The sequence below is a fragment of the Cnephaeus nilssonii genome (genome assembly GCF_951640355.1).
Source record: "Cnephaeus nilssonii genome assembly, chromosome: 19".
NCBI lineage: Eukaryota > Metazoa > Chordata > Mammalia > Chiroptera > Vespertilionidae > Cnephaeus > Cnephaeus nilssonii.
The window spans coordinates 19,274,897-19,300,776 of record NC_137090.1 but is presented as its reverse complement, the minus strand read 5'-3'; the positions used below and the strand labels follow the sequence as shown (position 1 = coordinate 19,300,776).

Genomic DNA, 25,880 nt, shown 5'->3' with positions numbered 1-25,880 from the left:
AAAAACTAGAATTAATCCTTTCCTATTAGTGAATTAATTTAGACCTAAGTTCATTTGGGTGCTGTAACAAAATACCATAGAGTGAGTGGCTCATAAACAACACTTATTTCTCACAGTTCTGGAGGCTAAGCCCCAAGCTCGTGGTGCCAACAGATTCCATGTCCAGTGAGAGCTTCCTGGTTCACAGACGGAGCCTTCTTGCTGTGTCCTCACGTGGTAGAAGGGGACAAGCAAGCTCTCTGGGGTCCCTTTATAAGGATACTAATCCCCTTCATGAGAGCTCTGCCCTCATGACCTAATCACTCCCCAAAGGCCCTATTTTCTAATGCCATCCGGGTTAGAATTCCAACATATCATTTGGGGGGACACCAACATTCAGACCATAACACCTTTCTGACTAAATTCATTTCAGGTTCTAGCTGGGAATTTTCTGAAATTTTATTGCACATTTACTCTTCGTATGGCATTTATTATAAACTCCTTTGTTGGACAGGCGTTTATCATATTGGTCACATCTCCCCTACCTTGTTTGAAAATCCTTGAGCACAGAATTTATATTTTACTATCTTATTCACCTTGCACATAGTAGGCATTCAGTAAACATTTGTTAAATAAATGGCTGAGTGGACCTAAAGCTGGGAAAAATAAGATAGAGAATTTGTTTCAAATGTTCTAACTGCCACTGGAAGATAACCTGCCTACCTGTCAGAAAAGGCTGTGGCTAGGGACCTTCTGGTAGATTGATCTTAATCAGGCCCTTCTCTCAGCCTAAACCAACACTGCATTGTAAAAACTGCTTCTGGAATTGAGTCTAGCATTAAGGTCCAAGTACCTCTAGCCATTTTGGTCAAATCTTTGAGATTCTGCCCTCACACTGGAAGAAAGATGCAGCCTTTGCCAAAGCTCGGTGGTCAAATGTGTGATTCATCATACAAGATACTTTACTTCTCTGAAAGAGAGAGAGAGAGCGCTTCAGAATGTTTGTTGTTGTTGTTGTTGTTGTTGTTCTCCTTTCATGGTTTCAAATACATTTTTTTATCCCAAGAGAGCTACAAGTCTTTCCAATCTTGGTTGGAAAAGAACTAGTTAAGGACAAAGGAGAATATACCTCAGGAAAACAAAGCTGGAACTGGAGGTTTCTGTAGTTTTTTTTGTTTGTTTGTTTCTTTTGATGTGAAAACAAAAGCCTGACCCTGTAACCGCTCCCCCCACCCCAGGTTCTCCCCAGGGGGGCTTCTACCAGAGTTATAGCTCAGTAGTGATTTAGGCTGAGTAGGAGAGTATCCTCTAAATTTTCTCAGATTGGTTCAGGTCATGGGAAAGACTGGCTCTTAGTAGTCTAGGCTGTGCAGTGGGATGATGTGACTAGAGTTGGGGTACAGCCCCAGTCTTCATTTACACAGATTTCTCTGTCCCCTTCCCTTAGGTGGATCACTTGGATAAGAATGGACAGTGTGCTTTGGTCCATGCTGCACTCCGAGGTCATCTGGAGGTTGTCAAGTTTCTGATTCAGTGTGACTGGACAATGGCCAGCCAGCAGCAAGGGGTGTTTAAGAAGAGCCAGGCCATCCAGCAGGCCCTCATTGCTGCAGCCAGTATGGGTTACACTGAGGTAAGAAAGCAGGCAATAAGGTTTGTTTGGGGTTTTTTTCAATCTGTATATTGAAAGACTAGGAGACCAGGAGAAAAGGGTTGCATTATTGAAAATTGCCACTCTAATTAATATGAATTAGCTTTTTGAATACTACTTTGAGGAATAGGAAGCATAGACTCCATGAAGCAGTTGAATTCTAACCAAGGTACCTAGAATTATGGGCACAGAATGTGGGAATTGGAAAGGACCTTGGAATTTATCTAATCTAGTTCCTCCCCATCCTTTCACCCCTATTTAACACACACTGACACTAGGCTCAGAGGGATTATTTATTGAGCTGTGTCCCCATGGATAGGCAGTGTGACATGGGAATAGCACAACATTTAGAATCTCAGAAGGACTAGATTTGAGTCCCAACTTTGCTACTCATTAGCTCTGGACCTTGGGCAATTTACCCAACCTTCATGGAACCTTAGTTTCCCATCAGTAGAGTGAGTCTAATAAATTATTTTTACAAGGCTGTTATGAAAAGTACTTTGTAAACTGTTAAATACTATACAAACGGTATTTTTGCTAACTTGTTTATTGATGATAGTAATAATATAGTGGCAAAATATATGGAATTGGTAGTATACTAGGAAATGTTAACAATCAGCTATGGGAAGGAGAGTGAGTGGAATGGGAGAGAGGGAGGAGAAGAGGGAGAGAGAGAAAGAGAGACAGAGACAAGAGCATACATACAGTCATGCGCCACCTAACATGTGCCACCTAATGACATTTTGGTCAACGACAGACCACATATATGAATGTAGTCCCATAAGATCATAACGGAGCTAAAAATTCCTATCACCTAGTGATGTCATAACCATTGTAATGTTGTAGTGTGACGTATTACTCATGTGTGTGTGGTATGCTAGTGGAAACAAACTTCTATCAGTTGTATAAAAGTATAGCAGATACAGTTATGTACAGTACATAATACTTGATAGTGATAATAAGTGAATGTTACAGGTTTAAGTATTTTGCATACTGTATTTTATCGTTATTTTAGAGTATACACTTGCGACTTATAAAAAAAAGTTTGGTGTAAAACATTATGTATGTTACTCCAGCAGCAGCCTCACTCATCTTGTGTTTATCACCTCACCACTTCTTTGATTCAACCAGTGGATCAAACACATCATTTTCAATTGTGCTTGATTTAATCTCATGTTGTTTTGTTCATTATGGCTCCTAAATTCACTGCTAATGTTGCCAGGTAGAGGGCACATCAAGTGATTGACCTGAAAACAAAATTAAGAGTGCTCACCAGTCAGGCATGCCCCATTCCACTATAGCTTCCATCTTTAAGAACAAGAACTACACGTCAGAAGTTGTTAAAGGGTCTGCTTCATTGAGGGCAACCAGACTAAAAATTTGAAGAAGGGCTTTTATCAGACATGGAGAAATTTCTAATGACCTAGAATGTAGATCAGACACAAAAGCGTATCCCTCTCAGCACTGTGATGATCATGGCCAAAGCAAAATGCTTGTTTGCAATGTTGAAAGAAAAGTCTGGACCCAACTACAATGTTGAATTTACTGCAAGCTCTGGGTAGTTTAAATGATTCAAGAATCATTATTCATAATGCAGAAGTGAGTGGTGAGTGTGAGTGCTGATGTGAAGGCATCTGAGGAATTTTTGGAAACTCTAGATAAGCTGATTGTGGAGGAAAATTACTTGCCAGAATTTCAATATGGACAAAACCTCCCTATTCTGAAAAGGATGCCTGAAAGGACTTTCATACATAAGGAGACCAAGTCACTGCCAGGTTTCAAGGCTCTTAAGGACAGGATAACAGTCTTGCCTGGGGGCAATGTTTCAGGCTACAAATTGAAAGAAACCCTTTGTGATCTGGAACAGTAAGATACCACTTCAAGCGTATCAATATGCAGACACTGGCAGTGTACTACAGGAGCAAATAAAGTCATGAATGACCCATTTCCTTTTCCAAGATGCCCTCCTGAATTACTATGCCAGCAAAATGGAGAAGTGCTATTCAGAGCATCACATGCTTTCAAGATTTTGCTTATTGTAGATAATGATGCTGGACATCTTCCTTTTATTGGTGATCTTCATCCCAATATCAATCAAAGTGGTGTTTTTCCTCCAAACACCACCACTTTGATCCAACCAATGGATCAAGGAGTTATAGCAGCTTTTAAGGCCTGCTACCTAAGGAGGACCTTTGCCCAGGCTGTTGCTGCAAGTGTCAAAGACACAGGGGCACTTCTGGAAGGATTACAGTGTCTATGGCTGCATTAAGACCTTTGCTTTGGCTTGGGATGATGTAACCAAGGAGTATATAAATGACATCTGGAAGACACTCAAGAGGTTTGTCCCTGATTTCAAAGGATTTGCCAAGGATGTGAAGGTTGCAGAAATCAACAAGGCTGTAGCTGAGATGGCAAACACTTTAACCTGGATGTGGGTGATGATAAAATTGAGGCGCTCCTAGGGGTAGTTCCTAAGGAACTGACTAATGGGGAGTTGTTGGAACTAGAACAGGAATACATAACTGAAGAAGAGGCAAGAGAAAAGGAATTGCAGAAGAAAGAGAAGAAGAATCCCTAAGAAAAGTAGAAGCTTTTGAAGACCTCAATAAGCTCCTTTAAAAGTTTGAAAATATGTACCCTAACAACAAAAAATTTTTCATTAATAGTGCAGTATCTGCTTATAGGCAAATTTATGGTGGAAAATAAAAAAATTTTTAAAAGACCACCATGGACTTATTTCTGAAAAGAATGACAAGTCCTCAAGAAGAGCCTCAGGCAGGTCTTTCAGGGGGTGTTCCAGAAAAAGACATTGTTTTCATAGGAGATGACAGCTCTATGCATGTTATTGCCCCTGAACACCTTCCCAAGGTACCTAGAATTATGGGCACAGAATGTGGGAATTGGAAAGGACCTGGGAATTTATCTAATCCAGTTCCTCCCCATCCTTTCCCCCCTGTTTCACTCTGAAGGGCAAGTTGTGGAGGTAGAAGACAATGATAGTGATGATCCTGACCCTGTGTAGGCCTAGGCTAAGGTGTGTGTGTGTGTCTTAGTTTTTAACAAAAAAAAGTTTTAAAAATAGAAAAATTTAAATTTTAAAAATAGGAAAAATCTTATAGAATAAGGACATAAAGAAAATATCTTTTTTATTTTTTAAAAACTTTTATTTTCTTTTTTTTCTTTTAAGGTATTACAAATAGTAGTACATATGTCTCCTTTTTTATTTTTCCAGTTTGTGCAGCTATACAATGTCTTTGTGTTTTAATCTAACTGTTAATATAAGAGTTGAAAGTGTGTTTTAATTATAAAGTTAAAAAGTTATTGAAGAAAAAAAAATTTTTAATTTGGTGTAGCCTAAGTGTATAGTGTTTATAAAGTCTACAGTAGTGAGGCCCTAGGCCTTCACATTCACTCACCACTCACTCACTGACTCACCCAGAGCAACTTCGAGTCCTGAAAGCGCCATCATGGTAAGTGCCCTATACAGATGCACCATTTTTTTATCTTTCATTTTGTATTTTTACTGTACCTTTTCTGTGTTTAGATATACAAATACTTAATATTGTGTTACAGTTGCCTGCAGTATTCAGTACAATAATGTGCTGTGCAGGTGTGTAGCCTAGGAGCAATAGGCTATACCATATAGCCTAGGTGTATAGTAGGCTATAGAATCTAGGTTTTTGTTAAGTGTACTCTAGGATGTTCAGGCAAAGACAAGATCGCCTAATAACACATTTCTGAGAACATGTCCCCGTCATTAACTAATGCATGACTAAACTTAAATTTATTATAAATTTTACTGATACAAAGAACATTAGTACACAGTTTACAAGTGATAATGAGCACAATACTCTTAATTGAATGCTAATGTTGATGTTTGCTAAATTTGTGTCATAGCCAACCTAGCAAGTTGGCTATCATGCAACTCTACCATGATTTTATAGATGAAATTTGTAACCCAATTTACCCAATAATTTTATTGTCATTAAATCTGATATGTGACCTATTGTTAAACTACTTTTTGCCCTCATGCAAATTATGTTCTTAAAACTGGAATTCTTTCAGCTTTAGCGCTAAATTAAATCCTGATTTGTAATGTTTGCCAGTTTCAGGGTGTAGATACTCTTTCCATGGCCGATTTCAAGCTACCAATGTGACATCACTGAACACAAAGTTGTGGAGATGTACACAGTAGCACACCATTCTGTAATATTTTCATCATACAGACACAGTAGATATAAATCACCTCAAGAGCATAGATAATTGTAAAACAGTTAAATCAGGAAATAACAAGATTTTATTTTTTAACTTTTGTTTTAAATATAATTTAATTGTGATTTAACTTTTAATAAACGTCTTTGTTTAACACTGGGCTTGCAAAAGTCCCGAAAATTTAAAGTTCAGCTTTCATGGGCCAGTACCAGTCAGCTCACCACTGCAGGAGTTGCTTCAGTGATATGGCTACCCTATCAACTGACCTAACATGTCACCCAGGAATATTAAGTAAAGCTGGAATTTTGTTATCTCTGCGAGGCTTTTTAAAACTCTCTCTACAGCCACATTTCTGGAAACAGAGCTGTCACTTTCCTTTCTAATTTGCAGCCATTCCCCCATGTCCCCAAAACAGTCCTTATACTTAAAGGAGATAATCACTGTGCTCTGAAGACCTACAAGCCCTAAGGTTGTCCATATTTATTTTATGTTTTTTTAATGATTGTTTTTTATGTTTATTTATTGGTATTTTTATTGGGAGGATGAAGGGTTGCTTCTTTAAGTTAAATATAAGAAATATGTAATTTTTAAAAATCATATGCTATGTAAGTGAATTGTGTTCAGAGAAGCATGTAAACTGTGCCTGATAGGAACAGATGCTCATCATGGCAGCTTCGGGTTTCTTTGCTAGGCCAGGCACTTCTGTTCCTTTTGTGTGCAAGAGACTTCATAACACTTGTGTCATCCAGGTAGCTTTCAAACCTCACAGGCTAATGTCAGTAGCATAGTTTTCCACCTGAGGTTGAGCTGACACAACTTCTTGTTTCAGATTGTCTCCTACCTACTTGATCTTCCAGAAAAAGATGAAGAGGAAGTGGAGCGAGCACAGATCAACAGCTTTGACAGTCTCTGGGGAGAGACAGGTACATGTCATGGACATCACTCTCTTCTCTCATGTATTTGTTGTACGTGTGCAGAGGTGTTCTCTGCATCACCCACCCTCATTTTTTCTCTGGCATACCTTAGGCATCTCTCTGGTGGCTTTTGTATTGGAGACCAATTCAGCCGAAGTAAAAAGTCAAGCAATTTCCCCCTTTCAATTCGCCTTCCCTTTGGATTCCCCATACTATTAGCACCAGAGTCTTCTTTCAAACAAAACTTTCCCCTGCTCTTGTTTCCAAATATTTTTAAAAGACTGAAAGTTTCCTTACAATGTGCCAAACCAGAGCAGAAAATAGTTGTGGCCTTTCTCTTTTTTGATGTTATCCTTGTAACAGTTAGGAATAAATAATTCTCCCATCAAAATAACTCTCTTCACCTGTAATTGTAAACCAGGAGATTACATTTTTATCTACGACTCTGGCTTCACCAAGTGCTATGGCAGAGTGGTACCTGACACAGTATGAGTCAAGTTGGTCTTGGGGGGCAACATGAAGGTGCCACCCTGTAAAGCGCAGCCACATGCCATCTCTCTGTCTGTAGCAAAGCGATTTCTGTATTGCTCGGTATTTACTACATAAACAGAAGCCTCTTCCTTGTGACCTTTGTAGGAAATGGTTATTGTCTTTCCCCCAAGTCTAAACTGCAACATCTGGAGAAACATTAGTAACCTATGTGTTTTTATGGAACCAGGGCAATGAAAACTGTAGAGTCACCACAGATATGTATCATTTTTGCCAGGAGGAGACCAATATTGAGATTGCCAAGTTAGGGAGAATATTTACCAAACAAGAAGTCTATGTGTTTTGCTTAGAGTCAGAGTGTTATTAAAAATAAGAAAAGATACTTGAATTCATTTAAAATTTACAATCACCTACTGAATTGCAATGTTTCCATCCATGGCAAAAATCTTACATAGGTTTCATGGCTTCTTTAACATTATGTAGAATGGTCCAAAGCCCAGGAATTTGCTTCTCAAACAATCCCTCCCTCTGTAAGAGCCAAAGGTAGCAGATGCCAGGCAGCTGCAGCTTAAGAGCCTGTGACAGATTAAAGGAAAATGTGCAGCTGGAAACAGCTGTTGTCTCTGGGACCCCACCCTGAGGGAAGCCAGAGGACAGACTGGGGGAAGAGACTGGCCAGGACATCAGCAGTGCTGGAGTACGCATGTTGTGAGCTAGAGCTGCAGAAGGGACATACTGGTTTACTGTTCCTGTCAGCAAAGCCTTCCCCAGCACAGCGCTGCCATCCCTCCCAGCAGACTCCCGTGGTCAGACCATGCACATATAACCACAGGGAGAACAAAAAAGTAGTGGTCTAATGGTGATAATGGATAGAAATTACAAGACTAACACATTCTAGTTATATATTTAAAAGAATTACTAAAAATGTTCAAGAAGGGTGTGAACTAAGTGGAAGACATTTTTCTCTATATGAATTGCTTAATAGAATAAAACTTTTTGGTCTCAGGACTTTTAAAACATTTCATACTTTAAGTATGTAGTAAAATTTGTTACATTGTCTTACACATCTATCATATCTCAAGATTGTGAAAACTCAAAGCTTCGTGTCAGTTTGATTATAATCAGAATTGTGTTTACCATGGTATTTATATGAAACAGTTTCAGCATTAGAAACATAAAATGCTATTTAAATATGGCATAGAATGAAATACATTTGCAGTATAATTTATAGACCCATAAAAAGTTATTTGACCTTAGAAAAATTTGCGGGAAATGATATCTTTGCTATGTAAAAATGTTCTGACAACCCACCAAAAACTATGAGTTGCTTTTCTTTCTATAGTGATAGAACTAAGTAAACATGTTCCTTTCTAACTTATAGTACATAATCATTTAAAATTTATAATGATCCATTGAATTGTGATGTTTCCTCCAAAGACAAAATCTTATATATGTTTCCCTTATATAGGGAATGAAGGTCTATCATCTACAGCCAGCTGGTTGACTGCAACCCTGTTCTAAACAACATAATTTATCCCTGAGGAAAATATGATGGTCATGATGTTTTCAACAATCTGTACCACTTACTAAATTGAATCTAAGACACCAGTAACTATAAGAAACTATATAATCAATACATTTTGTGCCAGTACAAAAAACAACAACCTCTGCCAGTTAAACTGGCACAATTCTTTATTATCAAATCAATCGTAAGAGGGATTTCAATTCAGAGGTGTTAAAATGTGAAAGAAAAAAGCGCATCTTAGAATCAGTGAACTATTGAGGTGCAATTTTTACATGTCTGATTTTCTAAAAGCAGATCACCATAATATTCTTGTTGCCTTTGTCCCCATTTTGCAGCCTCTTATCCTTCCAGGTAGCATCTTCCTACATCCAGCTTTCACCCTCTGGCTGACCCCTTCCATCCCACAGGGTTTTCACAGACTTTTTATGGAACAACACAGAAGAAAAGCAATTAGGGTGACAAGATTATTCACCACTTCCTCTTCTCCTTTGTCTTATGGGCAAAAACTAGGACCAGCATTAAAAGCTTCCAGCAACTCAAGGGCCTGAGCCACTCCATGGCCCTTGAGTTGCTAGAGGAAGCCGGTTCCCAGAGTAAACAAGATACCCTCATTCATGCCCTCATCATCTCTTGCCTAGGTTATTGCAAATACGTCCTAACTGATCTTCTTGTCTGTAGCCACACCCTTTTGTGATTCATCTCCAAGATTTCAGCCAAAGCAATCTTTCTGAGCCACAGTCTGTTCATGTCACTTTCCTGCTTACCCCCCTTAAATGACCACCTGTCACATTAAGTTATTAAATGTAGCATTAAAAGACCAGTCATGCCGAAACCGGTTTGGCTCAGTGGATAGAGCGTCGGCCTGCGGACTGAAAGGTCCCAGGTTCGATTCCGGTCAAGGGCATGTACCTTGGTTGCGGGCACATCCCCCGTAGGGGTTGTGCAAGAGGCAACTGATCGATGTTTCTCTATCATCGATGTTTCTAACTCTCTATCCCTCTCTCTTCCTCTCTGTAAAAAATCAATAAAATATATATTTTTTAAAAAAAGACCAGTCATGATCTCTAGCCTCATCTATTGCCCATCTCTCCAGTTACTCCATATACAATAAACATGCTATTTCCTACCTCATTGCCTTTATACATTCTCTGCCTGTGCCTAACATGCCTCCTCCTTGCCTTTGAATGCCTGCAAGTCTCCTATTTCTCTTTCAGCATCTAGCTCTTCCCAAACACTTCTTCCCCTGTGACACCTCCATACAACCAACCTTCATGGACTTATTTCTGTTGTACATATCACACTGTATAGTAATTTACTTGTTTGTCTGTGATTCTTACTGAACCATGAGTTCCTTAAGAGCAGAGTCTGACAAGTAGCTCAATAAATGTTTAATTAATGTTTTGGATAGCAGTGATCAGTGTTTGTCTCACAACCACCCCCTCCCGTTGGTCTTACATGACCTGTCTGCTGCACTCTTTCTAGGTTGAAAAAAACAACAAAGAACCATTTGCTTCGCTGCATTCTATTTAGTGTCAGCATCCCATCCAAGCAAACTGGCTTTTCCCCAACTCTGAGCTGTGTCTTGCCTGCCTCTTCATACTCCTTAGATTTTTCCATTTGGAAAAGGACCATTTATGTCCGATAATCTCATCAGATGCTGACAAGCTAGCGAGCAAATTTTGTTACTGGTCTCTAAGGAAGAGATTTGGCTCCAAACTGTTGTGCTTGCACTGAGAATCAGTTTGTTGTTTTTATAGAACTGGCTTTACCTTAATCTTTTTTCCTTTTTTTCCCTCAAAAAAGTTTTAAGTTTTTGATAAGACTTCTATAAAATCCAGCCAAAGCAACTCCTTGCTTTTGGATTTTGAAAAGCACAGATCCCATTTTACATAGTTGTGTTGCTCTGAGATGAAATTGGCCAGCTGTGTTAATGACCATATCCAGCTATCAGCTTTGAGATATGAATTCCTGCCAAATTACATCATAACCTAAGAAGATACAACAAAGAAAAAGGCCAAATGAAACATTCCCTCTCATATAAATATGCAATCCAGTGGGTTGAAATGAGCCAACCAGAGCAATATAATTCCAGGTTAGAGTGGACAGTATAAGTTGTTTTCAAGATGGGCCCTGGTTATGCATGTCAACTGTATTCTATGAACTGGCATCATTGCTGAAAGACTGATTCTGAAATACTGTGGATATTTTCTCCAGGGCATTATAAATTCTTTTGTGAAAAATAATGTATTTGTCCCCCTTTTCCCATACACAGGATATTAAAAGGGAAGTTTGCTGCAACCCTGTCACCTACCTAGTGGCTACTTTAAATGGGATCAGAACATGGGAGTTAGAAATTTTCCAAATTATTTGTTTTATGTACCAACAAGGTGATGCTATGATTCCTCACAAGTATCTAACTCAGTCAAGTTCTCTTCCCCCACCCCCCAGCTTTACTGAGATATAATTGATCTATGACATTGTGTAAGTTTCAGGTATACAATGTTATAATGTCCATTCAAGTTCTTAAACTGCTCTGGTGTTCTAACCCAAGAACTAAAGTGTTGTTGTTTCTGAACTATTAGAAATACAAACTTGAGAAAGAGGGAAGATCGCTTTGATTTTGATTTGAAGAATAAGAGACAAAACTTCTTTATCAAGTCAATAGTCAGACCCATCAATACCTGTACACATCCATTGGTGGTTTAGAAATGACCCTCACCCCAGGTGGGACCACGCCACTTCCTATCTGTGAGGAACAGGACAGAAATAATGTTAGGACTTTTCAAATAAAACTGAAAGTGCACATAGGACAAGGCATAGATGCATCTAGTTTGAGTGAATATATCTTCTAAAATTGCCCCTTCTTAAGCCCTTCTTATCATTGAGGAAGGAAAAGATTACTTGAAGGTTTATCTTGGTGGAAATTACAGGTCATCTTGGTTTTGCACATGAATCAGTTGTGGATAAATTTGGCCAAGCCCAAAGACAAAATGCGATAATTTACACTTGAAAAAGATTATAAATGACCATTTGATTTGAATTTCAATTGCAGATACCAACTGTATCAAAGAACAGCAGCAAGGAAAGACCGTTTTAAGTTTCTTCCTGCTGTGTCCCTTATACTCACTATAGCTTAATTTCTCTCTGTGACTCCATCTTTATATTCACAAGAAAAGAGCCTTGCCGAAACCGGTTTGGCTCAGTGGATAGAGCATCGATCTGCGGACTGAAAGGTCCCAGGTTCGATTCCGGTCAAGGGCATGTACATTGGTTGCGGGCACATCCCCGGTAGGGGGTGTGCAGGAGGCAGCTGGTCGATGTTTCTCTCTCATCGATGTTTCTAGCTCTCTATGTCTCTCCCTTCCTCTCTGTAAAAAATCAATAAAATATATTTAAAAAAAAAAAGAAAAGAGCCTTTGTCACACCTCTCATCTTGACTGTTACCTTGAACACTTCTGACCCTCATATAAAAATGGTTGCAGATGTACTAGAAATGTCTGTCTCAACTAATGAAGGAAAGGAATAAAAACTGGCCCAAGGCCCGTGGACTGCAGTTTCTAACTTTGGTTCTTGGGTTTAAGGGCCCAAGAACAGGTGGCCAGAGATTGTGCCTAGCTAATTCTAAAAACAAGACCTTACTCTGGCCGAAACCGGTTTGGCTCAGTGGATAGAGCGTCGGCCTGCGGACTGAAAGGTCCCAGGTTCGATTCCGGTCAAGGGCATGTACCTCGGTTGCGGGCACGTCCCCGGTGGGGAGTGTGCAGGAGGCAGCTGATTGATGTTTCTCTCTCATCAATGTTTCTAACTCTCTATCCCTCTCTCTTCCTCTCTGTAAAAAAAAAAAAAAAAAGACCTTACTCTGCAAAGGCCCTTCTCCCTGCATTCCAGCCACACATAGACCAGTAGACGGTGTGTAGCTAGGAAAGAGGTACCAAAAAAGAGTCAGGGTAGGAAAAAATAAAATGAAGTAAGTTTGACCAAAGGTGATTTTTCAGTAAATGTGTTCTTATAATTGTTTCTGTCTATTATAAAGAAGCCCATTTAAATGTAGTTGTATTCATTTAAATTTTCATGACAAAAGTAGCTAAAATCATTATTCTTGGAGGTAAAGTAGCAGTTATATTAATCAAACACAGTTATACTGCCATGTTTAACACACAGGATTAGAGATTGCAAGAGCCACCTGTTTTCAGTCTGTGTTCTCTGCCCTTAGCCCTGACAGCTGCAGCCGGAAGGGGCAAACTGGAGGTATGTCGTCTGCTCTTGGAACAAGGGGCGGCAGTGGCCCAGCCAAACCGTCGAGGGGCAGTGCCCCTATTCAGCACTGTTCGCCAGGGCCACTGGCAGGTAAGCATGGCAGCTACTTTCAGGACCACGGGCAAGAGTGAATTCTAGGTGGGAAGTCCTGATGCATAGAGAGAAAAAAGAATCACAAAATTTGAGTTACCCAGCAATCATCACGTTTGAGGACTTGGGTGTTTGTTATTAATATTCCATAGTTGAGAATATGTCAAAAAGTTAGCATTCAAAATCATCTAGATTGTATAGAAAGACTGGCTACTTTTGGCCTGGTCGTAGAATTGCCTTTTTCTAGAGAACATTTCACAGTATTCACAAGTTCTTGGGGAGGTTCATATCTCAACAGATCCCTGCTAACCACTTATTTGCAGGTGTCTGAGATTTCCTAAAAGAAAATGTGGTGTATATAAATTTTAGTTATGCGGTCTTTCCAGATGTTTGGCTTCTGGATAAATGCTAATTTGTACACTTAGGATGGAAAAGAAAGCATATTGGTAATAATCCTTTTCAAAGTACTTGAGTAGAAAAAAGGCTGTAGAAGCCAAACAGTGCTAAAGAGTTGAGACTCTCTGTAATACTCAGTTCAGTCACAAATATTCACTGCAGGCAGCTTTGCAACTTCTAGAGGTCAATAAAATGGCACTGACACAGGAGGTGACTTGTGTTGGAGCTTAGTTATGGGATTGCTTAGTCCACATCTTGGCCATTATTATCTTAAATTTTTTTTTTTTACTTAGTGGCTGAGTTGAGCATTCAGAGTTGAATTCTTCACATTTGGCTGTCCTTCTAGAGTCATAGATCAAATCACATGGTAGAAGGACTGTGTGGAACTTGAGGGGGTGCTTGCAGTGGAAAGTTATGTGGGGGTTCACACAGTGTCTGGGATAGCATGCCTGCGTCTGCTCAGCAGCTCTTCCTGGATAATTGGCTCCTGTTTCTCTGAACTTGCAGATAGTTGATCTTTTGCTCACCCATGGAGCTGATGTCAACATGGCAGACAAGCAAGGTCGGACTCCCTTGATGATGGCTGCTTCTGAAGGCCATCTGGGAACTGTGGACTTTCTACTTGCACAAGGTTAGTCCTGGGCTGCCAGGGCTGGATGGTCAGTGCCCATAATTTCCAGTGATGGATTCCAAGAAATGTTAAGAAAGATATTATTAATCCTTGTGGCTTGAGGGATCTTTAGTATTCTAACCAAATTAACATATTCAAACTCTTAAGTTAAAGAGTTTGAATAATCACCAAACTTTGCATTTTAAATGATCATCTTCTAGGGATTGTATTTTGACTTTAACTTTATCAGTTATTTTGCAGTCTTGCACAACTAACATTTTTCTTATATCCAAAGAAGGCAGCTGGAGACTAAGACAATTGCTGACAATGGTACCCTATTTGAGGACTCAGGATATTATTACCCTCCTCTTGTAATAAATGCCTTTTGACATTTACCAACATTCACGTATTCCTGGTGAATGAGAAATAAGTTAAAGGATACACACCACCATCAAAACATTTCAGATTCCTTTTGATTGCTATGACCTCAGTTACCTGTGCAGAACAGTTACCTGTGGGGAGTGCTGGTGGGCCTCTGCAGTGGAAACGCTGGGGTCACTGCTGACTCTGCACTACTATCTAGTGGAACTTGAGCATTTATTTGCATGAAGCAAGAGGTAGTGTGATTGTGACTGGTCTTAATGATTCCATTCTAGTTAGCTTCTCCTGTTAGTAAACTGGACCAAAAACATCTATCCATAAGCACATACACTTCAAGGAAACCAACCTCCTGAAGAATCACGCCCAGGTTGGAGCAGCTAAGGGTAGCTGAGTTAGGACGAGGAGGTTTCTTCTAAGATTTTAAACTACAACTTGGTCAAACACTTACTGGATCTTTAGCTGTATCTTCCAAAGAAGATTTGTATCCACAACTTCAGGCTCAAAAGGTGGGGTCAGAATCAGAGAACTGCTCTCCCCGCGTGCAAAGAGGTTCTTGCTTCCTCAGTACAAGCTACCAAACAAGTCTGGTTTCATGATACCTCTTCTCACTTCTGCTTAGAGGGAGTTGGTTGAGGAAGTGGGATGTGCCTGGATTCCCAGGGTAAGATGTGGCAGGAGTAAATGTCTAAGGACAACCCAAGTCTCCTGGAAAGGCAGGAGCTCTTCAGCCACTAATGGCCTTGAGGTAACTGCACATTCCAATAGAAGATCATCAGGCACAGATTCCAGCAAGTTCTTCTCCCTTAACCACTGCAGAGATTCTGATCTTTGTACTGTTTAATTTTTCACACTTAAATCAGCAACTTTTACTAAATGAACAAATTCTATGAACAGTTACTTAGCCCATGTTATTTGTAGAACTCTATGCCAGTAACTGTGAGTAATTTTTTTAAATTAATATACTATAATCTGTGCCCCTTCAAAGGGTCCATAATCTAGTAAGGAAGGGATGAAACAGAGGTAAATAACTACCTTAAAAAGCAGAGAATCCTGAGTGCTCTGGTAAAGGTATTTGAGTTAGAATAGGACAGACTTCAAAATATGAATAGGAAAAATGTTCTGTGCTCAGGGAGGGGGAGTAATGTAATTGAAAGGTGAAGAAGGAGGAACAGTACACAACAGGTTTGGGGAAATAGGCAAGTTGTCCAGTGAAGTACATGAGTGCTGTTGAGAAATAAAATGGGAAGCATATGTGCAAAGAAATGGAAAAGGAGCAGATTAAAAGAGTTTGGACTTAATTCTAAAGGCAGTGGGGAGCCTTTCAAGACTTTTAAAAAGGGAATTTATGCTAGAGTTGTGCTTTAAAAAAAAAAAAGTCACTCAGGCAATAATGTGAATAGATTTGATGACGGAATTATAGGGATCCATTAGGAAGCCATTGTAGTAGAATGGATGAGAGGTAATGAGGTCCTAATCCAGGTGCAGTAGCTGTTAGAATAGAACAGAAGGGCCAAATGCAACAGTGATTTTGATATAAAGATTGATTGCATTTAGGAAATGAGGAGGGGTTGAAGATAACTCCAAAGTTTGAAGATGGATGTTTGGGAGAACTGTTAGTCTTGTTAACTGCAAGGGGGAAAAGAAAGAGGAGGAAAATTACAAATTGAATTTTGGGCTTATTTCATATGTATCTCCTTTTAACTTCTTAAATTCCAACTTTTCTTATTTTTGGAAAAATCAATTTATCTATAATTTACATCCAGAACCTTCTTATCCTGTTTTTTTCACCTCTGGATGCCCTGTCCAGGGAATTTATAGATGTGTCTAAGAAAACTCCTTGGATTCTGTCTCATATTCAAAATCATTCCATGGTAGAGTCAATATTTTTATTGTTATTTTTTTAATCCTCACCTGAGGACATGTTTAGAGGAAGGGAGAGAGAAAGAGAGAGAGAAACATCAATATGAGAGACATCGATGTTCATTGATGAATTGCCTTCCATACGTGCCCCAACAGGGATTGAACCAGCTACCTTTCAGTGCACAGGACATGCTCAACCAACTGAGCCATTCCAGCTGGGCAGAGTTGATGTTTTAAATGCAGAATGTACCATTGTGAAAAGCTCACCCAGAACATTTATGTGTTAGAGGTGTGGTTCCTTCCAGCCCTTCGTCCTGCTATGGGAAGCCACAAAGTAGTTATCTGACCTCTAGTGATACACAGGTGATAGGCCCAGATAGCTGCTGAGTAGACCTGAGCTGGCTGGGGCAGGTCCTAAGCTTGGTCTGACATCTGAATCCTGTCCTGCTGAGGGGGCAGCCTGGAAAGTGTCCCCTGTGCAGTAAGTTGATCTCTAATTTAGTGAGTATGACGTGCCAGCTGTGTGAAAAGAATTATCTTAGGTTCCCTTTGAAACTAGCAAGAAAGTAATAGGCTCTTTGCCATCCAGAAGCTTACAATTTAAGCTGAGAACCAAGTGTATATTGAATTTCAGGCTAATTACAAAATGTGTCAATTGAGTTTGATCTTTACAGATGAAAATAGACATTTTGAAGGCAGATGCAGAATATAAAAGGGGCTTAGACAGTGGGCATGAAGTTATTGAAGGCTGACTAGTTTAATTAAACTTTGAATTTTCTCTATGTCCTGGGTCTCTTTCCATGAGTCCATTTCCCTCACATTCTGTCAAGGAGTTTATACTATTCTATAAATGAAAACTTGCACTGAGTTCAGAAAACATTCATTGAGAATTTAAAAGATTAACTACAGAATAAGGTGACATGTTAAACAGATTCAAGAGGAAGTAACAGTGAACCAACCACAAGAAGCTTGAAAATGGGGATTGGAGATGGTTCTAGGAAATGGGCAGAAGTGAGGCAACTCGTGGGGGAAAAAGATATTCTGCACATGGAAGCAACAGAACCAAAAGTGAGTATGGGAGATTCTAGAGGCAGTGAGTACATCCATTTTGCCAAAGTAGAGGATTCTCACAGGGAAGTAGGAAACTAAAGAACAGAGGGTGTGCTTGGGATAGATTGTGGAGGACCTGGAATGCCCAGTAAAACAGCTGGACTTTCTTCTCTTCTACTAACAGCTTGTAGGATCGATTTTTTTAACAGTTTTTATTGAAAGGTAACTCACAGGCCAGAAACAAAAGCTGTGCTTCGGCAGAATGTACGCCATAAGTTCAACACTCCCTTCTGCTATTAATTTTCATGTTTCCTCAGCCCTGCGTTATACTTGCTCTCATAGGTGCCTCCATTGCTCTGATGGACAAAGAAGGGTTGACAGCCCTCAGCTGGGCTTGTTTGAAGGGTCATCTCTCTGTAGTACGTTCTCTGGTGGATAATGGAGCTGCCACAGACCATGCTGACAAGAATGGCCGCACCCCATTGGATCTGGCAGCTTTCTATGGTGATGCTGAGGTGGTGAGTGTCTTTAAACAACCTTCACAGTGGTAAGGATAGGGGAGTGTTCCCTGTGCAGTAAGTTGATCTCTAATTTAGTGAGTACGACGTGCCAACTGTGTGAAAAGAATTATCTTAGGTTCCCTTTGAAACTAGCAAGGAAATAATAGGCTCTTTGCCATTCAAAGCTTACAATTTTAAGCTAGAACCAAGTGTATATTGAATTCTCCATCCATAATGCTATCTAGGGTTGAGGGTTGTGTGTGGTGATTCCTGATAAAAAGTTCTTGGAGCTATACTTTAGAGGACAGAAAAATTCAAAACACCACTAAAGACCAAGCATATAGGTATGGCCTAAAATACCATGGCTACTCAGCCTGGTTCAGACCAGCACTTGAATAAAGGGCAGGCAGCAGCCATCCTTGGTGGAGCTGAACCATTGCACTTATGTTAACTGCTCTGCTTGATCCATGTGCTAGGTCCAGTTCCTGGTGGATCACGGGGCCATGATCGAGCATGTGGACTACAGCGGAATGCGCCCGTTGGATAGGGCAGTGGGGTGCCGGAACACTTCAGTCGTTGTCACTCTTCTGAAGAAAGGAGCCAAGATAGGTAGGAGAAAGGAAGAAGGTGCTGGCCATCTGTGCCCAGAGGCCAGACTGGTCCAGTGGTCTGGCTGCCTTGGGTGTTTGGTGTGAGTGTATATAGTTTCCCCTCTGCCCTGGCCCAAATATTGTCCAAGTGAACAGGAAGGCTCTTGGCCCAGAGAAAGCCATCTGAGCCATGGTCTACACTACCCCGAGTAAAATCACATGGTTCTCTGCCATGCCCCCTTGTAGCCTTACCCAGGAGGCTGCTCTGAACCTTCAGCACATCTTAGTGCTAGTGCCTCTATATCAGCCCCACCCTGTGAGCATCCTGGATCCCTGCACGGCCGTGAGCCTTTGCTTCCCTTGCTCTGTATGTGCTTCAGACTCTTAAGTCCCTGCTGCTGCTGCCCCATTCGCTCCCCACCCACAGACCTGTAGACAAGGGTTGGCTTATATGCTGGCTTTTTTGCTGCCTGCCTCTCACTGCTGCTTTTTCCTTCTTTTTCACCTTCATCCATTTTTTTTTCCTCTCCTACAACTTTTTGTTTTCTCCTTTCTTTGAAGGTTGTCAGACGTTACCGAGTCGCCCACGAGGTATATTTCACCGCTGTCAGCATCAGGCGTGGTCTGATGGCTTGGTCAGCTTTGCCTTCTCCTCTTTGATTTAGCCTGCATGAGTCCCCACACCTCTAATCTTTTAATTTACTTCACCTTAAAAGAAGATTTTTTTAAATGACTGTTGTAGAGAATAACTTGAACTTTTCATAACTAACCCTGAAAAGCTTAGTTGGTAAATAATTCAGGCATCTGTAAACTAATCAGTTTAACCTTTTCTTTCTCTTTGGGGGTAAAATAGTCCTCAATAATCTTGGCTTGTCTCATGTCTGTCTGACATTGGGACTGGGCTCCTGGTACACAGTAAATCCAGGAGTCCTACTCAATACTTACAAATTAAGGGAGCTTTTAGAATCTTGAATGGTTTCCCTCTGCAAAGTACATATTTAAATATTAATAAACTGAATAGTTGGGGCCTTTGAGTCCCAGATTCTAAAGTAAATTTCTCTTTTTGGATGTTTAAAATCTTATAGTGACATTTAATGTAAACCCTTCCTCCCAATTTTTTAATTTAAAATAACTCCAAACTAAGCCATTGCCTGCCCAAATACAGTATGCAGACTTTGCTGCCCTCTTGTGGTACAAACTCAGTTCAGATATTCTTATTTTAAGGTGAATATAGTCCAGTGCAGCTTCTAGGCAGTGGGAGTCATTAAGATACTCCCAGGTCCAAAAGATGAGGAAATTCTTGTGGAGCAAGTTGTTCTCTCAGCAGAAATTCCCCCAGGATGTTTTTTTCACCTAGCTTCCTACCACCCTTACATTGTATGAGTTTTTTACCCATCATGCATCCTGTACACTACAGGTCCAGCCACATGGGCGATGGCCACCTCCAAACCAGACATCATGATCATCCTGTTGAGCAAGCTGATGGAAGAGGGGGACATGTTTTATAAGGTGAGGGGAAAAAGGAACGAAGTTTCCTCAAAACAGCCAGTGACTGTTTTCTACATATGGAACCTACCGAAGTCTTGACAGTTCTCATCTTTGGTCCTAGAGACAAAGGGAGAATGTCATCCCTCTGTGCCCCGCTTATAAATTGAAAATCCAGGCTTTTCACCTTCTCAGCAAGAGAGCAAGAATAGCCTACACATGCCTGTAGCTGATCAACCTAAAGACCTAGTTTAACCACTGTTAGGCAATAATATAGATTCTACATGGAATCTGCTAAGTGGGACCTGAAAATTCATGGGACAAGTCAAAGTAAAATAATGTAGTGCAGATATTTTCAGTCCATGGAAAAGAGTATTGATCTTGTCTTACATATCCTATCTAATAAAAGAGTAATATGCAAATTGACCATCACTCCAACACACAAGATGGCTGCCCCCATGTGGACACAAGATGGCCGCCACAAGATGGCCAGCAGGGGAGGGCAGTTGGGAGGGATCAGGCCAGGAGGGGAGGGCAGTTGTGAGCAATGAGGCTAGCAGGGGAGGGCAGTTGTGAGGGACCAGGCCTGCAAGGGAGGGCAGTTGGGGGCGATCAAGCCTGCAGGGGAGGGCAGTTAGGGGTGACCAGGCCTGCAAAGGAGGGCAGTTAGGGGTGACCAGGCCTACAGGGGAGGGCAGTTAGGGGCAATCAGGCTGGCAGGGGAGCAGTTAGGCATCAATCAGGGTGGCAGGGGAGTGGTTAAGGTGTGATCAGGCTGGCAGGCAGAAGTGGTTAGGGGCAATCAGGAAGGCAGGCAGGCGAGCAGTTGGGAGCCAGCAGTCCTAGATTGTGAGTGGGATGTCTGACTGCCCGTTTAGGCCTGATCCCGGTAGGCAGTCGGACATCCCTCGAGGGGTCCCATATTGGAGATGGTACAGGCTGGGCTGAGGGACACCCCCCCTCTCGTGCACGAATTTTGTGCACTGGGCCTCTAGTTTAATATATACATAGACTTAAGAGTCTATAATAATAATTTATCAATATCTCTGAGTAAGATAAGACAACCAAGACAGAGAGCAATTAGAAGATTTGCTTGAAGTCACTCATTGGATGACAATAACAAAAAGAATGGAGTCTTTTTGTACTCACAACTCAAGCTGAGGGCTCCATGTCCTCCTAGCACAAACGCTCACGGCCTATAGGAAGTCCCTTAAGAACATTCCATGTCAGAATTAACATGTTGTGTTAAGATTAGCTGAATCATCTTCTCCTGAAGGTAAACAAACACAAATTCAGCCCAGCTTTGGGCATTGGGCCTCACTGAGACGTCTCTAGGCCCTGGAGATGACTGTATGTACACTCCCACCCCAGAGTAAGGAGTGCACAGAGTTCCTGGGGACAGAGTTGTATTTCCTGGGGAACTTTGAGTGAGACTCATGATAATCTAAGACTCTTAGCCTTCTAGGAAACTTGAGTCCTGACCCAACCATGATTTCACATAACTTCAAGGAAGGGCCTCTTTTACTGTCATATTTATGGACCTGAGAATTGCATTCCCTCAAGAACCTAAGCTCTGGTTATAACATAACTTCTGATAGTCTAAGACAAGGAGTCCTACCTCCTAATGAGAATGGAAGAGCTACTACTAGTCCCACTCAGAATCCTACCTTGGAAGATTCCAAACCTCTCCTTAATGAGAGGTGCTACAGAAAAAATAAGAGAGAGGGATTCCTGGTAAAGTTGCAGCTATACAGAAAGATGAGAGTAGATAAAGATTAACTAGAGGAATGAGGGTGCCTCCTGCATCATTCTGGGCTCAGTGTGTAGATTTTCAAATACAAATTGTAATAAAAGTTCAAGACTTCTGTGACCAGGTCCCTAAGTTGATCATAGATTTGCTTTATCTTGGGAAATCCCTCCTACATAGTCAGATAGAATCACAAACTCTAAACTTTACTTCTCTACTATCACCTTACCCATGCCTTTTCCAAAAAACGGGGGAAACTGATTGATATTATTTTATGCCATGAGAGTAGGGAACCAGCAACTAGATTGTTTTAGCTCCTGCATCCTTTGTGAGGAAGAGAATGACCTCTTCTAGAGGACTGGCAAGGTGGAACATCAAACAAGGAAAGAGTTTTCCAGATAAGCAAAATTCAGGAAGTAGTCATTTTGGTGTGCTTGAGACTAGGAAATATGTGTTGCCGGGAGATCAGGTCAAGAGAAAGCTCCTTTGAAAGAGTGAGGTCAGTCCCTTAGGAATCCAGTTGAGAAGCTGGTCCCAGGCCTTTCATCACACGGCTTTGTTTCTCTGGCTTGTATCTTGGGTAACCCCTTCAACCCGAGCCTTTCTTGACTAAAGGGAAGGCTGGCCCCTTCTGCTCTCATGTTCAGGGCCGGACCTACTCTCTGAAGTGGCATTTGGGAGGGCTAACTCTTCATAATGACTGGAGAGAAGAAGGGAATGGGACCAAACTTAGTTGCTCAGCAGACCAACTTTGTGTTTTGCCATCTTGTCCTCCCATTAGAAAGGTAAAGTAAAGGAGGCTGCCCAGCGCTACCAGTACGCTCTGAAGAAATTCCCTAGAGAAGGGTTTGGTGAGGACTTGAAAACCTTCCGGGAACTGAAGGTGTCTCTTCTCCTCAACCTCTCTCGGTGTCGCAGGAAAATGAACGTAAGTCATTCTCATCCCAGCTCCTTTCTGCAGTCCTGGAGGTTGACAGTCCAAGTCACTCACTAGCCTTTACCAGGCCCCTGATCCTTCTCTGGCCCATTTGGAACTTGGTTGTCCTTCACAGAGCACTGACATTTGCAATTTGAAAGAAATCAACTCTTAAGTACAATCCATATCAAACTGTAAAAAAGTTAATGCTGTGGGCACTTTATAGGTTTCTGAGTTTTCATAATTCCCACTGAAAGTGATTAAAAAACTGTCATCATCCTCCCCACCCCAAAGTCAACTTTCTGGTCGTTGGGAAAATGTGAGAGCAATTGTCACTAAAATTTCAGCTGCAATTAGTTATGAATTTTAATCATTCCCTCCCTTTGTAGAAGGCTCCCGAGTCACGTATGGATGGGCTGGAAAGAGGACTCAGGACCATGAACTTCAAGATTTAATTTCTAAGGCTAATCTTGAACTTTTCACGTCTACTCATCTTTTTATCCTAGCATGCCATGTCCCTTCTTTTTACAGATAGAATCTTAGCACTCTTCCTGGTCCCTTATTATCGCTCAAATAATCCTTGGTCCTTCTTGCCTGCCTTGCAGACAGTCTCTGATGCCCTCAGCAGCCTTGACATGCAGACACTCCAGGGCCAAGAACCCTCTCTCAGATACTGGGAATAGCTAAGATCATGTCAGGAGTCTCTGTCATCCACCAGCCTGAGGTTTCATAGTTCATCAAGAGATAGAAATAATCCAAGCCAAACAGGAGTGTTGATCAATAAAGAACTCAGCTCTACAATAGTGAGATTTCAGCTCAGTGGCAATGGCTCTGCTATCAATATCGGAAAGATTATTTGCGCATATGATCTTCATATCATCCATCTAAAACCTGACAATGAAAAGAGCCCTGATACAGCCTTGGGTGTCTCAGAGGACAGTTAGGACCCTAAGAGGCAGAGCTGCCCCGGGTGCTGAGGACAGTGGGGCCACTAGAGGTTCTCCTAGGAGGGGGTGGGTGTCTTAGGGGAGGCAGTGAGGTTCTTAGATGAAACAGAAGAATCTTCACCAGGGTCTCCTGGGACAGCAGCTAGTGAGAGAGAGACAGAGCACAGGAGCTGCTGCCACCCTGCTGGCTTCTCTTTGCCTAACAAATAGTATACTTCGAAAAAATGATCTTCCCAGACATAACAATAGTCTCAAAAGAAAAAAGTAAAGGGTAAGGTTGGAAACAGTAGGGATAGAAGACAACCTTGCTAAGATAGAATACTTTCTCTCTAGCTCCACATTTGTTCAGAAATAATCACTTCCCATGAGCAGTACTCTGCTTAGCACCTGAAGCCTGTCTTTGGTAGAAAATTGCCCATCCTTTTTTTATTTATTTATTTTTTAATTTTTACCTGTGTCCCAGGGCCTTTGTTCTTCCTAAGGCCTTGTTTTCTGCATTAGGAATCACAAGTGTAACCAGAGGCTACTGTGCTGTGCTTTGACATTAAAAGAGGAAGGAAAAACTTCTCTTTTGTGTAAGGGTTAAAAACTACGGCTTTGTCCCTCCAGGGAGCCTCCATGATCAAGAGATGAAGTGATAGCACAGACCCCAGTCATAGACAGGGTCCTCTTTTGGGTTTTTTACTTTAAATGTTTCCTAAATAAGGAACCAGTTAAGAGAAGAAACAGACCAGAGAAGTCCTCTGAAATAAAAAGGAAACTACCATTTACTGAGCACCTACTTTGTGCCAAGAACTGATTACAGAGCATTCACATACTGTATTGCTCTTATCCTACCTGTGAAGTAGGTATGCATAAGAAAACATACAACAGCCCTAACTGGTTTGGCTCAGTGGATAGAGCGTCAGCCTGCGGACTGAAGGGTCACAGGTTCGATTCCAGTCAAGGGCATGTACCTTGGTTGCGGGCACATCCCCAGTAGGGGGTGTGCAGGAGGCAGCTGACCGATGTTTCTCTCTCATCGATGTTTCTAACTCTCTATCCCTCTCCCTTCCTCCTGTAAAAAAATCAATAAAATATTTTTTTTAAAAAGAAAAGAAAGAAAACATACAACACACTCTGAAAGGTCACAAAGCAGACCAGAGAATTGAACACATCGACTGTCCTTACTCCATCTAGCCAGCACAGACCTCATCCTCTTGGATTTCACTCATCCCTTGGAAAACCAAGGAATAGTGGGTGTGGCAGGGAGGTGGGAGGTAGGGTGAATTTCCATGTGAGGTGTAGATGTGTGTGTCATGGGAAGTGATTATTTCTGTGTGTGGCCTCATGCATGTGTAATGAGTTTAGGTTTCCAACTGGAGGCACTTCATTGGGTTGACATTTGGCTTCTGGCCTAGAAAGAACTTCGTGAGAAGGGCAGAAAGAAGGAAAATTAAAAGTATTTTTATACTTATGGGCAGATAAATTCTTATGAGCGGTTGCAGGGCCACACAGGGCAAAGGCAGAAGGAACTTTCAAGCTGTGGGCCACATGGCTAAAGCCATACCAGGCATGTCAGGAATCCCAGGTATTCCATCCATAAGTGTCAAAGAAATGTACATATGATCTGTGTTATTCCCAAGTTGTCTATTTTTCATATCTCTTCAATGACTTATTTGCACACCTATTGTAATGACAGGATTTTGGAATGGCGGAGGAATTTGCTACTAAGGCCCTGGAGCTGAAACCGAAATCTTATGAAGCTTACTATGCAAGAGCAAGGGCAAAACGCAGCAGCAGGTGAGGAGAGAGAGAGAGAGGGTAAAAAGCAAGAGGTCTCTTTTCTGAAAATCTGGCCAAGGCCATGTAGGCCATCCTGGGGCATATGTACCCAAGTGTGTCTATCCCTGAGGACTCGTAGGGCACGCTTTGGGGATGGCTCCCATAGCAATACTCAGCTTAAGGTTGGCAAGTCTCGGGGCTGTGGAAAGCTAGAGCCTTTTGCTTTGGGTGAAAAACATCTTTTCCATGTTGGAGAGTGGCACCTTCTTCCAAGAAGCCTCTGCCATCTCTCAATCGTGTTAACCCCCAAGCAGGAGCATAAGGAGACACTGGTGACTTAGGAAGAAGTCACTCAGCAACATCCCCTCAACCCTTTCAGATGGAAAAGTGGGATGGTCACTTACATCACAGGCTCCTCTTTCTTTTCCTGTAGGCATTTGGGGAATCCCTGGATTGTTTAGTCTTCCTTGGGGGGCTTCCCTCAAGTCTGGTGGCATCAAACCTCTTTCTTACCTAA

The 25,880-nt window shown here is 41.3% G+C and overlaps 1 protein-coding gene across 7 annotated transcripts in view; it reads left to right on the top strand.

Moving 5' to 3' along the window:
* Window positions 1-25,880, top strand: part of TANC2 (tetratricopeptide repeat, ankyrin repeat and coiled-coil containing 2) — a 281,058-nt gene that overhangs the window by 245,266 nt on the left and 9,912 nt on the right. For 4 of the 7 annotated variants that reach the window (XM_079798830.1, XM_079798832.1, XM_079798827.1 and 1 more), the window contains 10 exons: window positions 1,427-1,612; window positions 6,672-6,765; window positions 12,984-13,117; window positions 14,021-14,144; window positions 17,757-17,932; window positions 18,391-18,523; window positions 19,066-19,095; window positions 19,922-20,013; window positions 22,518-22,664; window positions 25,281-25,381. In XM_079798830.1, coding sequence (XP_079654956.1) covers window positions 1,427-1,612; window positions 6,672-6,765; window positions 12,984-13,117; window positions 14,021-14,144; window positions 17,757-17,932; window positions 18,391-18,523; window positions 19,066-19,095; window positions 19,922-20,013; window positions 22,518-22,664; window positions 25,281-25,381 — 1,217 coding nt within the window. The remainder of the gene's footprint in view (window positions 1-1,426; window positions 1,613-6,671; window positions 6,766-12,983; window positions 13,118-14,020; window positions 14,145-17,756; window positions 17,933-18,390; window positions 18,524-19,065; window positions 19,096-19,921; window positions 20,014-22,517; window positions 22,665-25,280; window positions 25,382-25,880) is intronic. The other 3 variants (XM_079798833.1, XM_079798831.1, XM_079798828.1) reach the window with 1 other exon arrangement.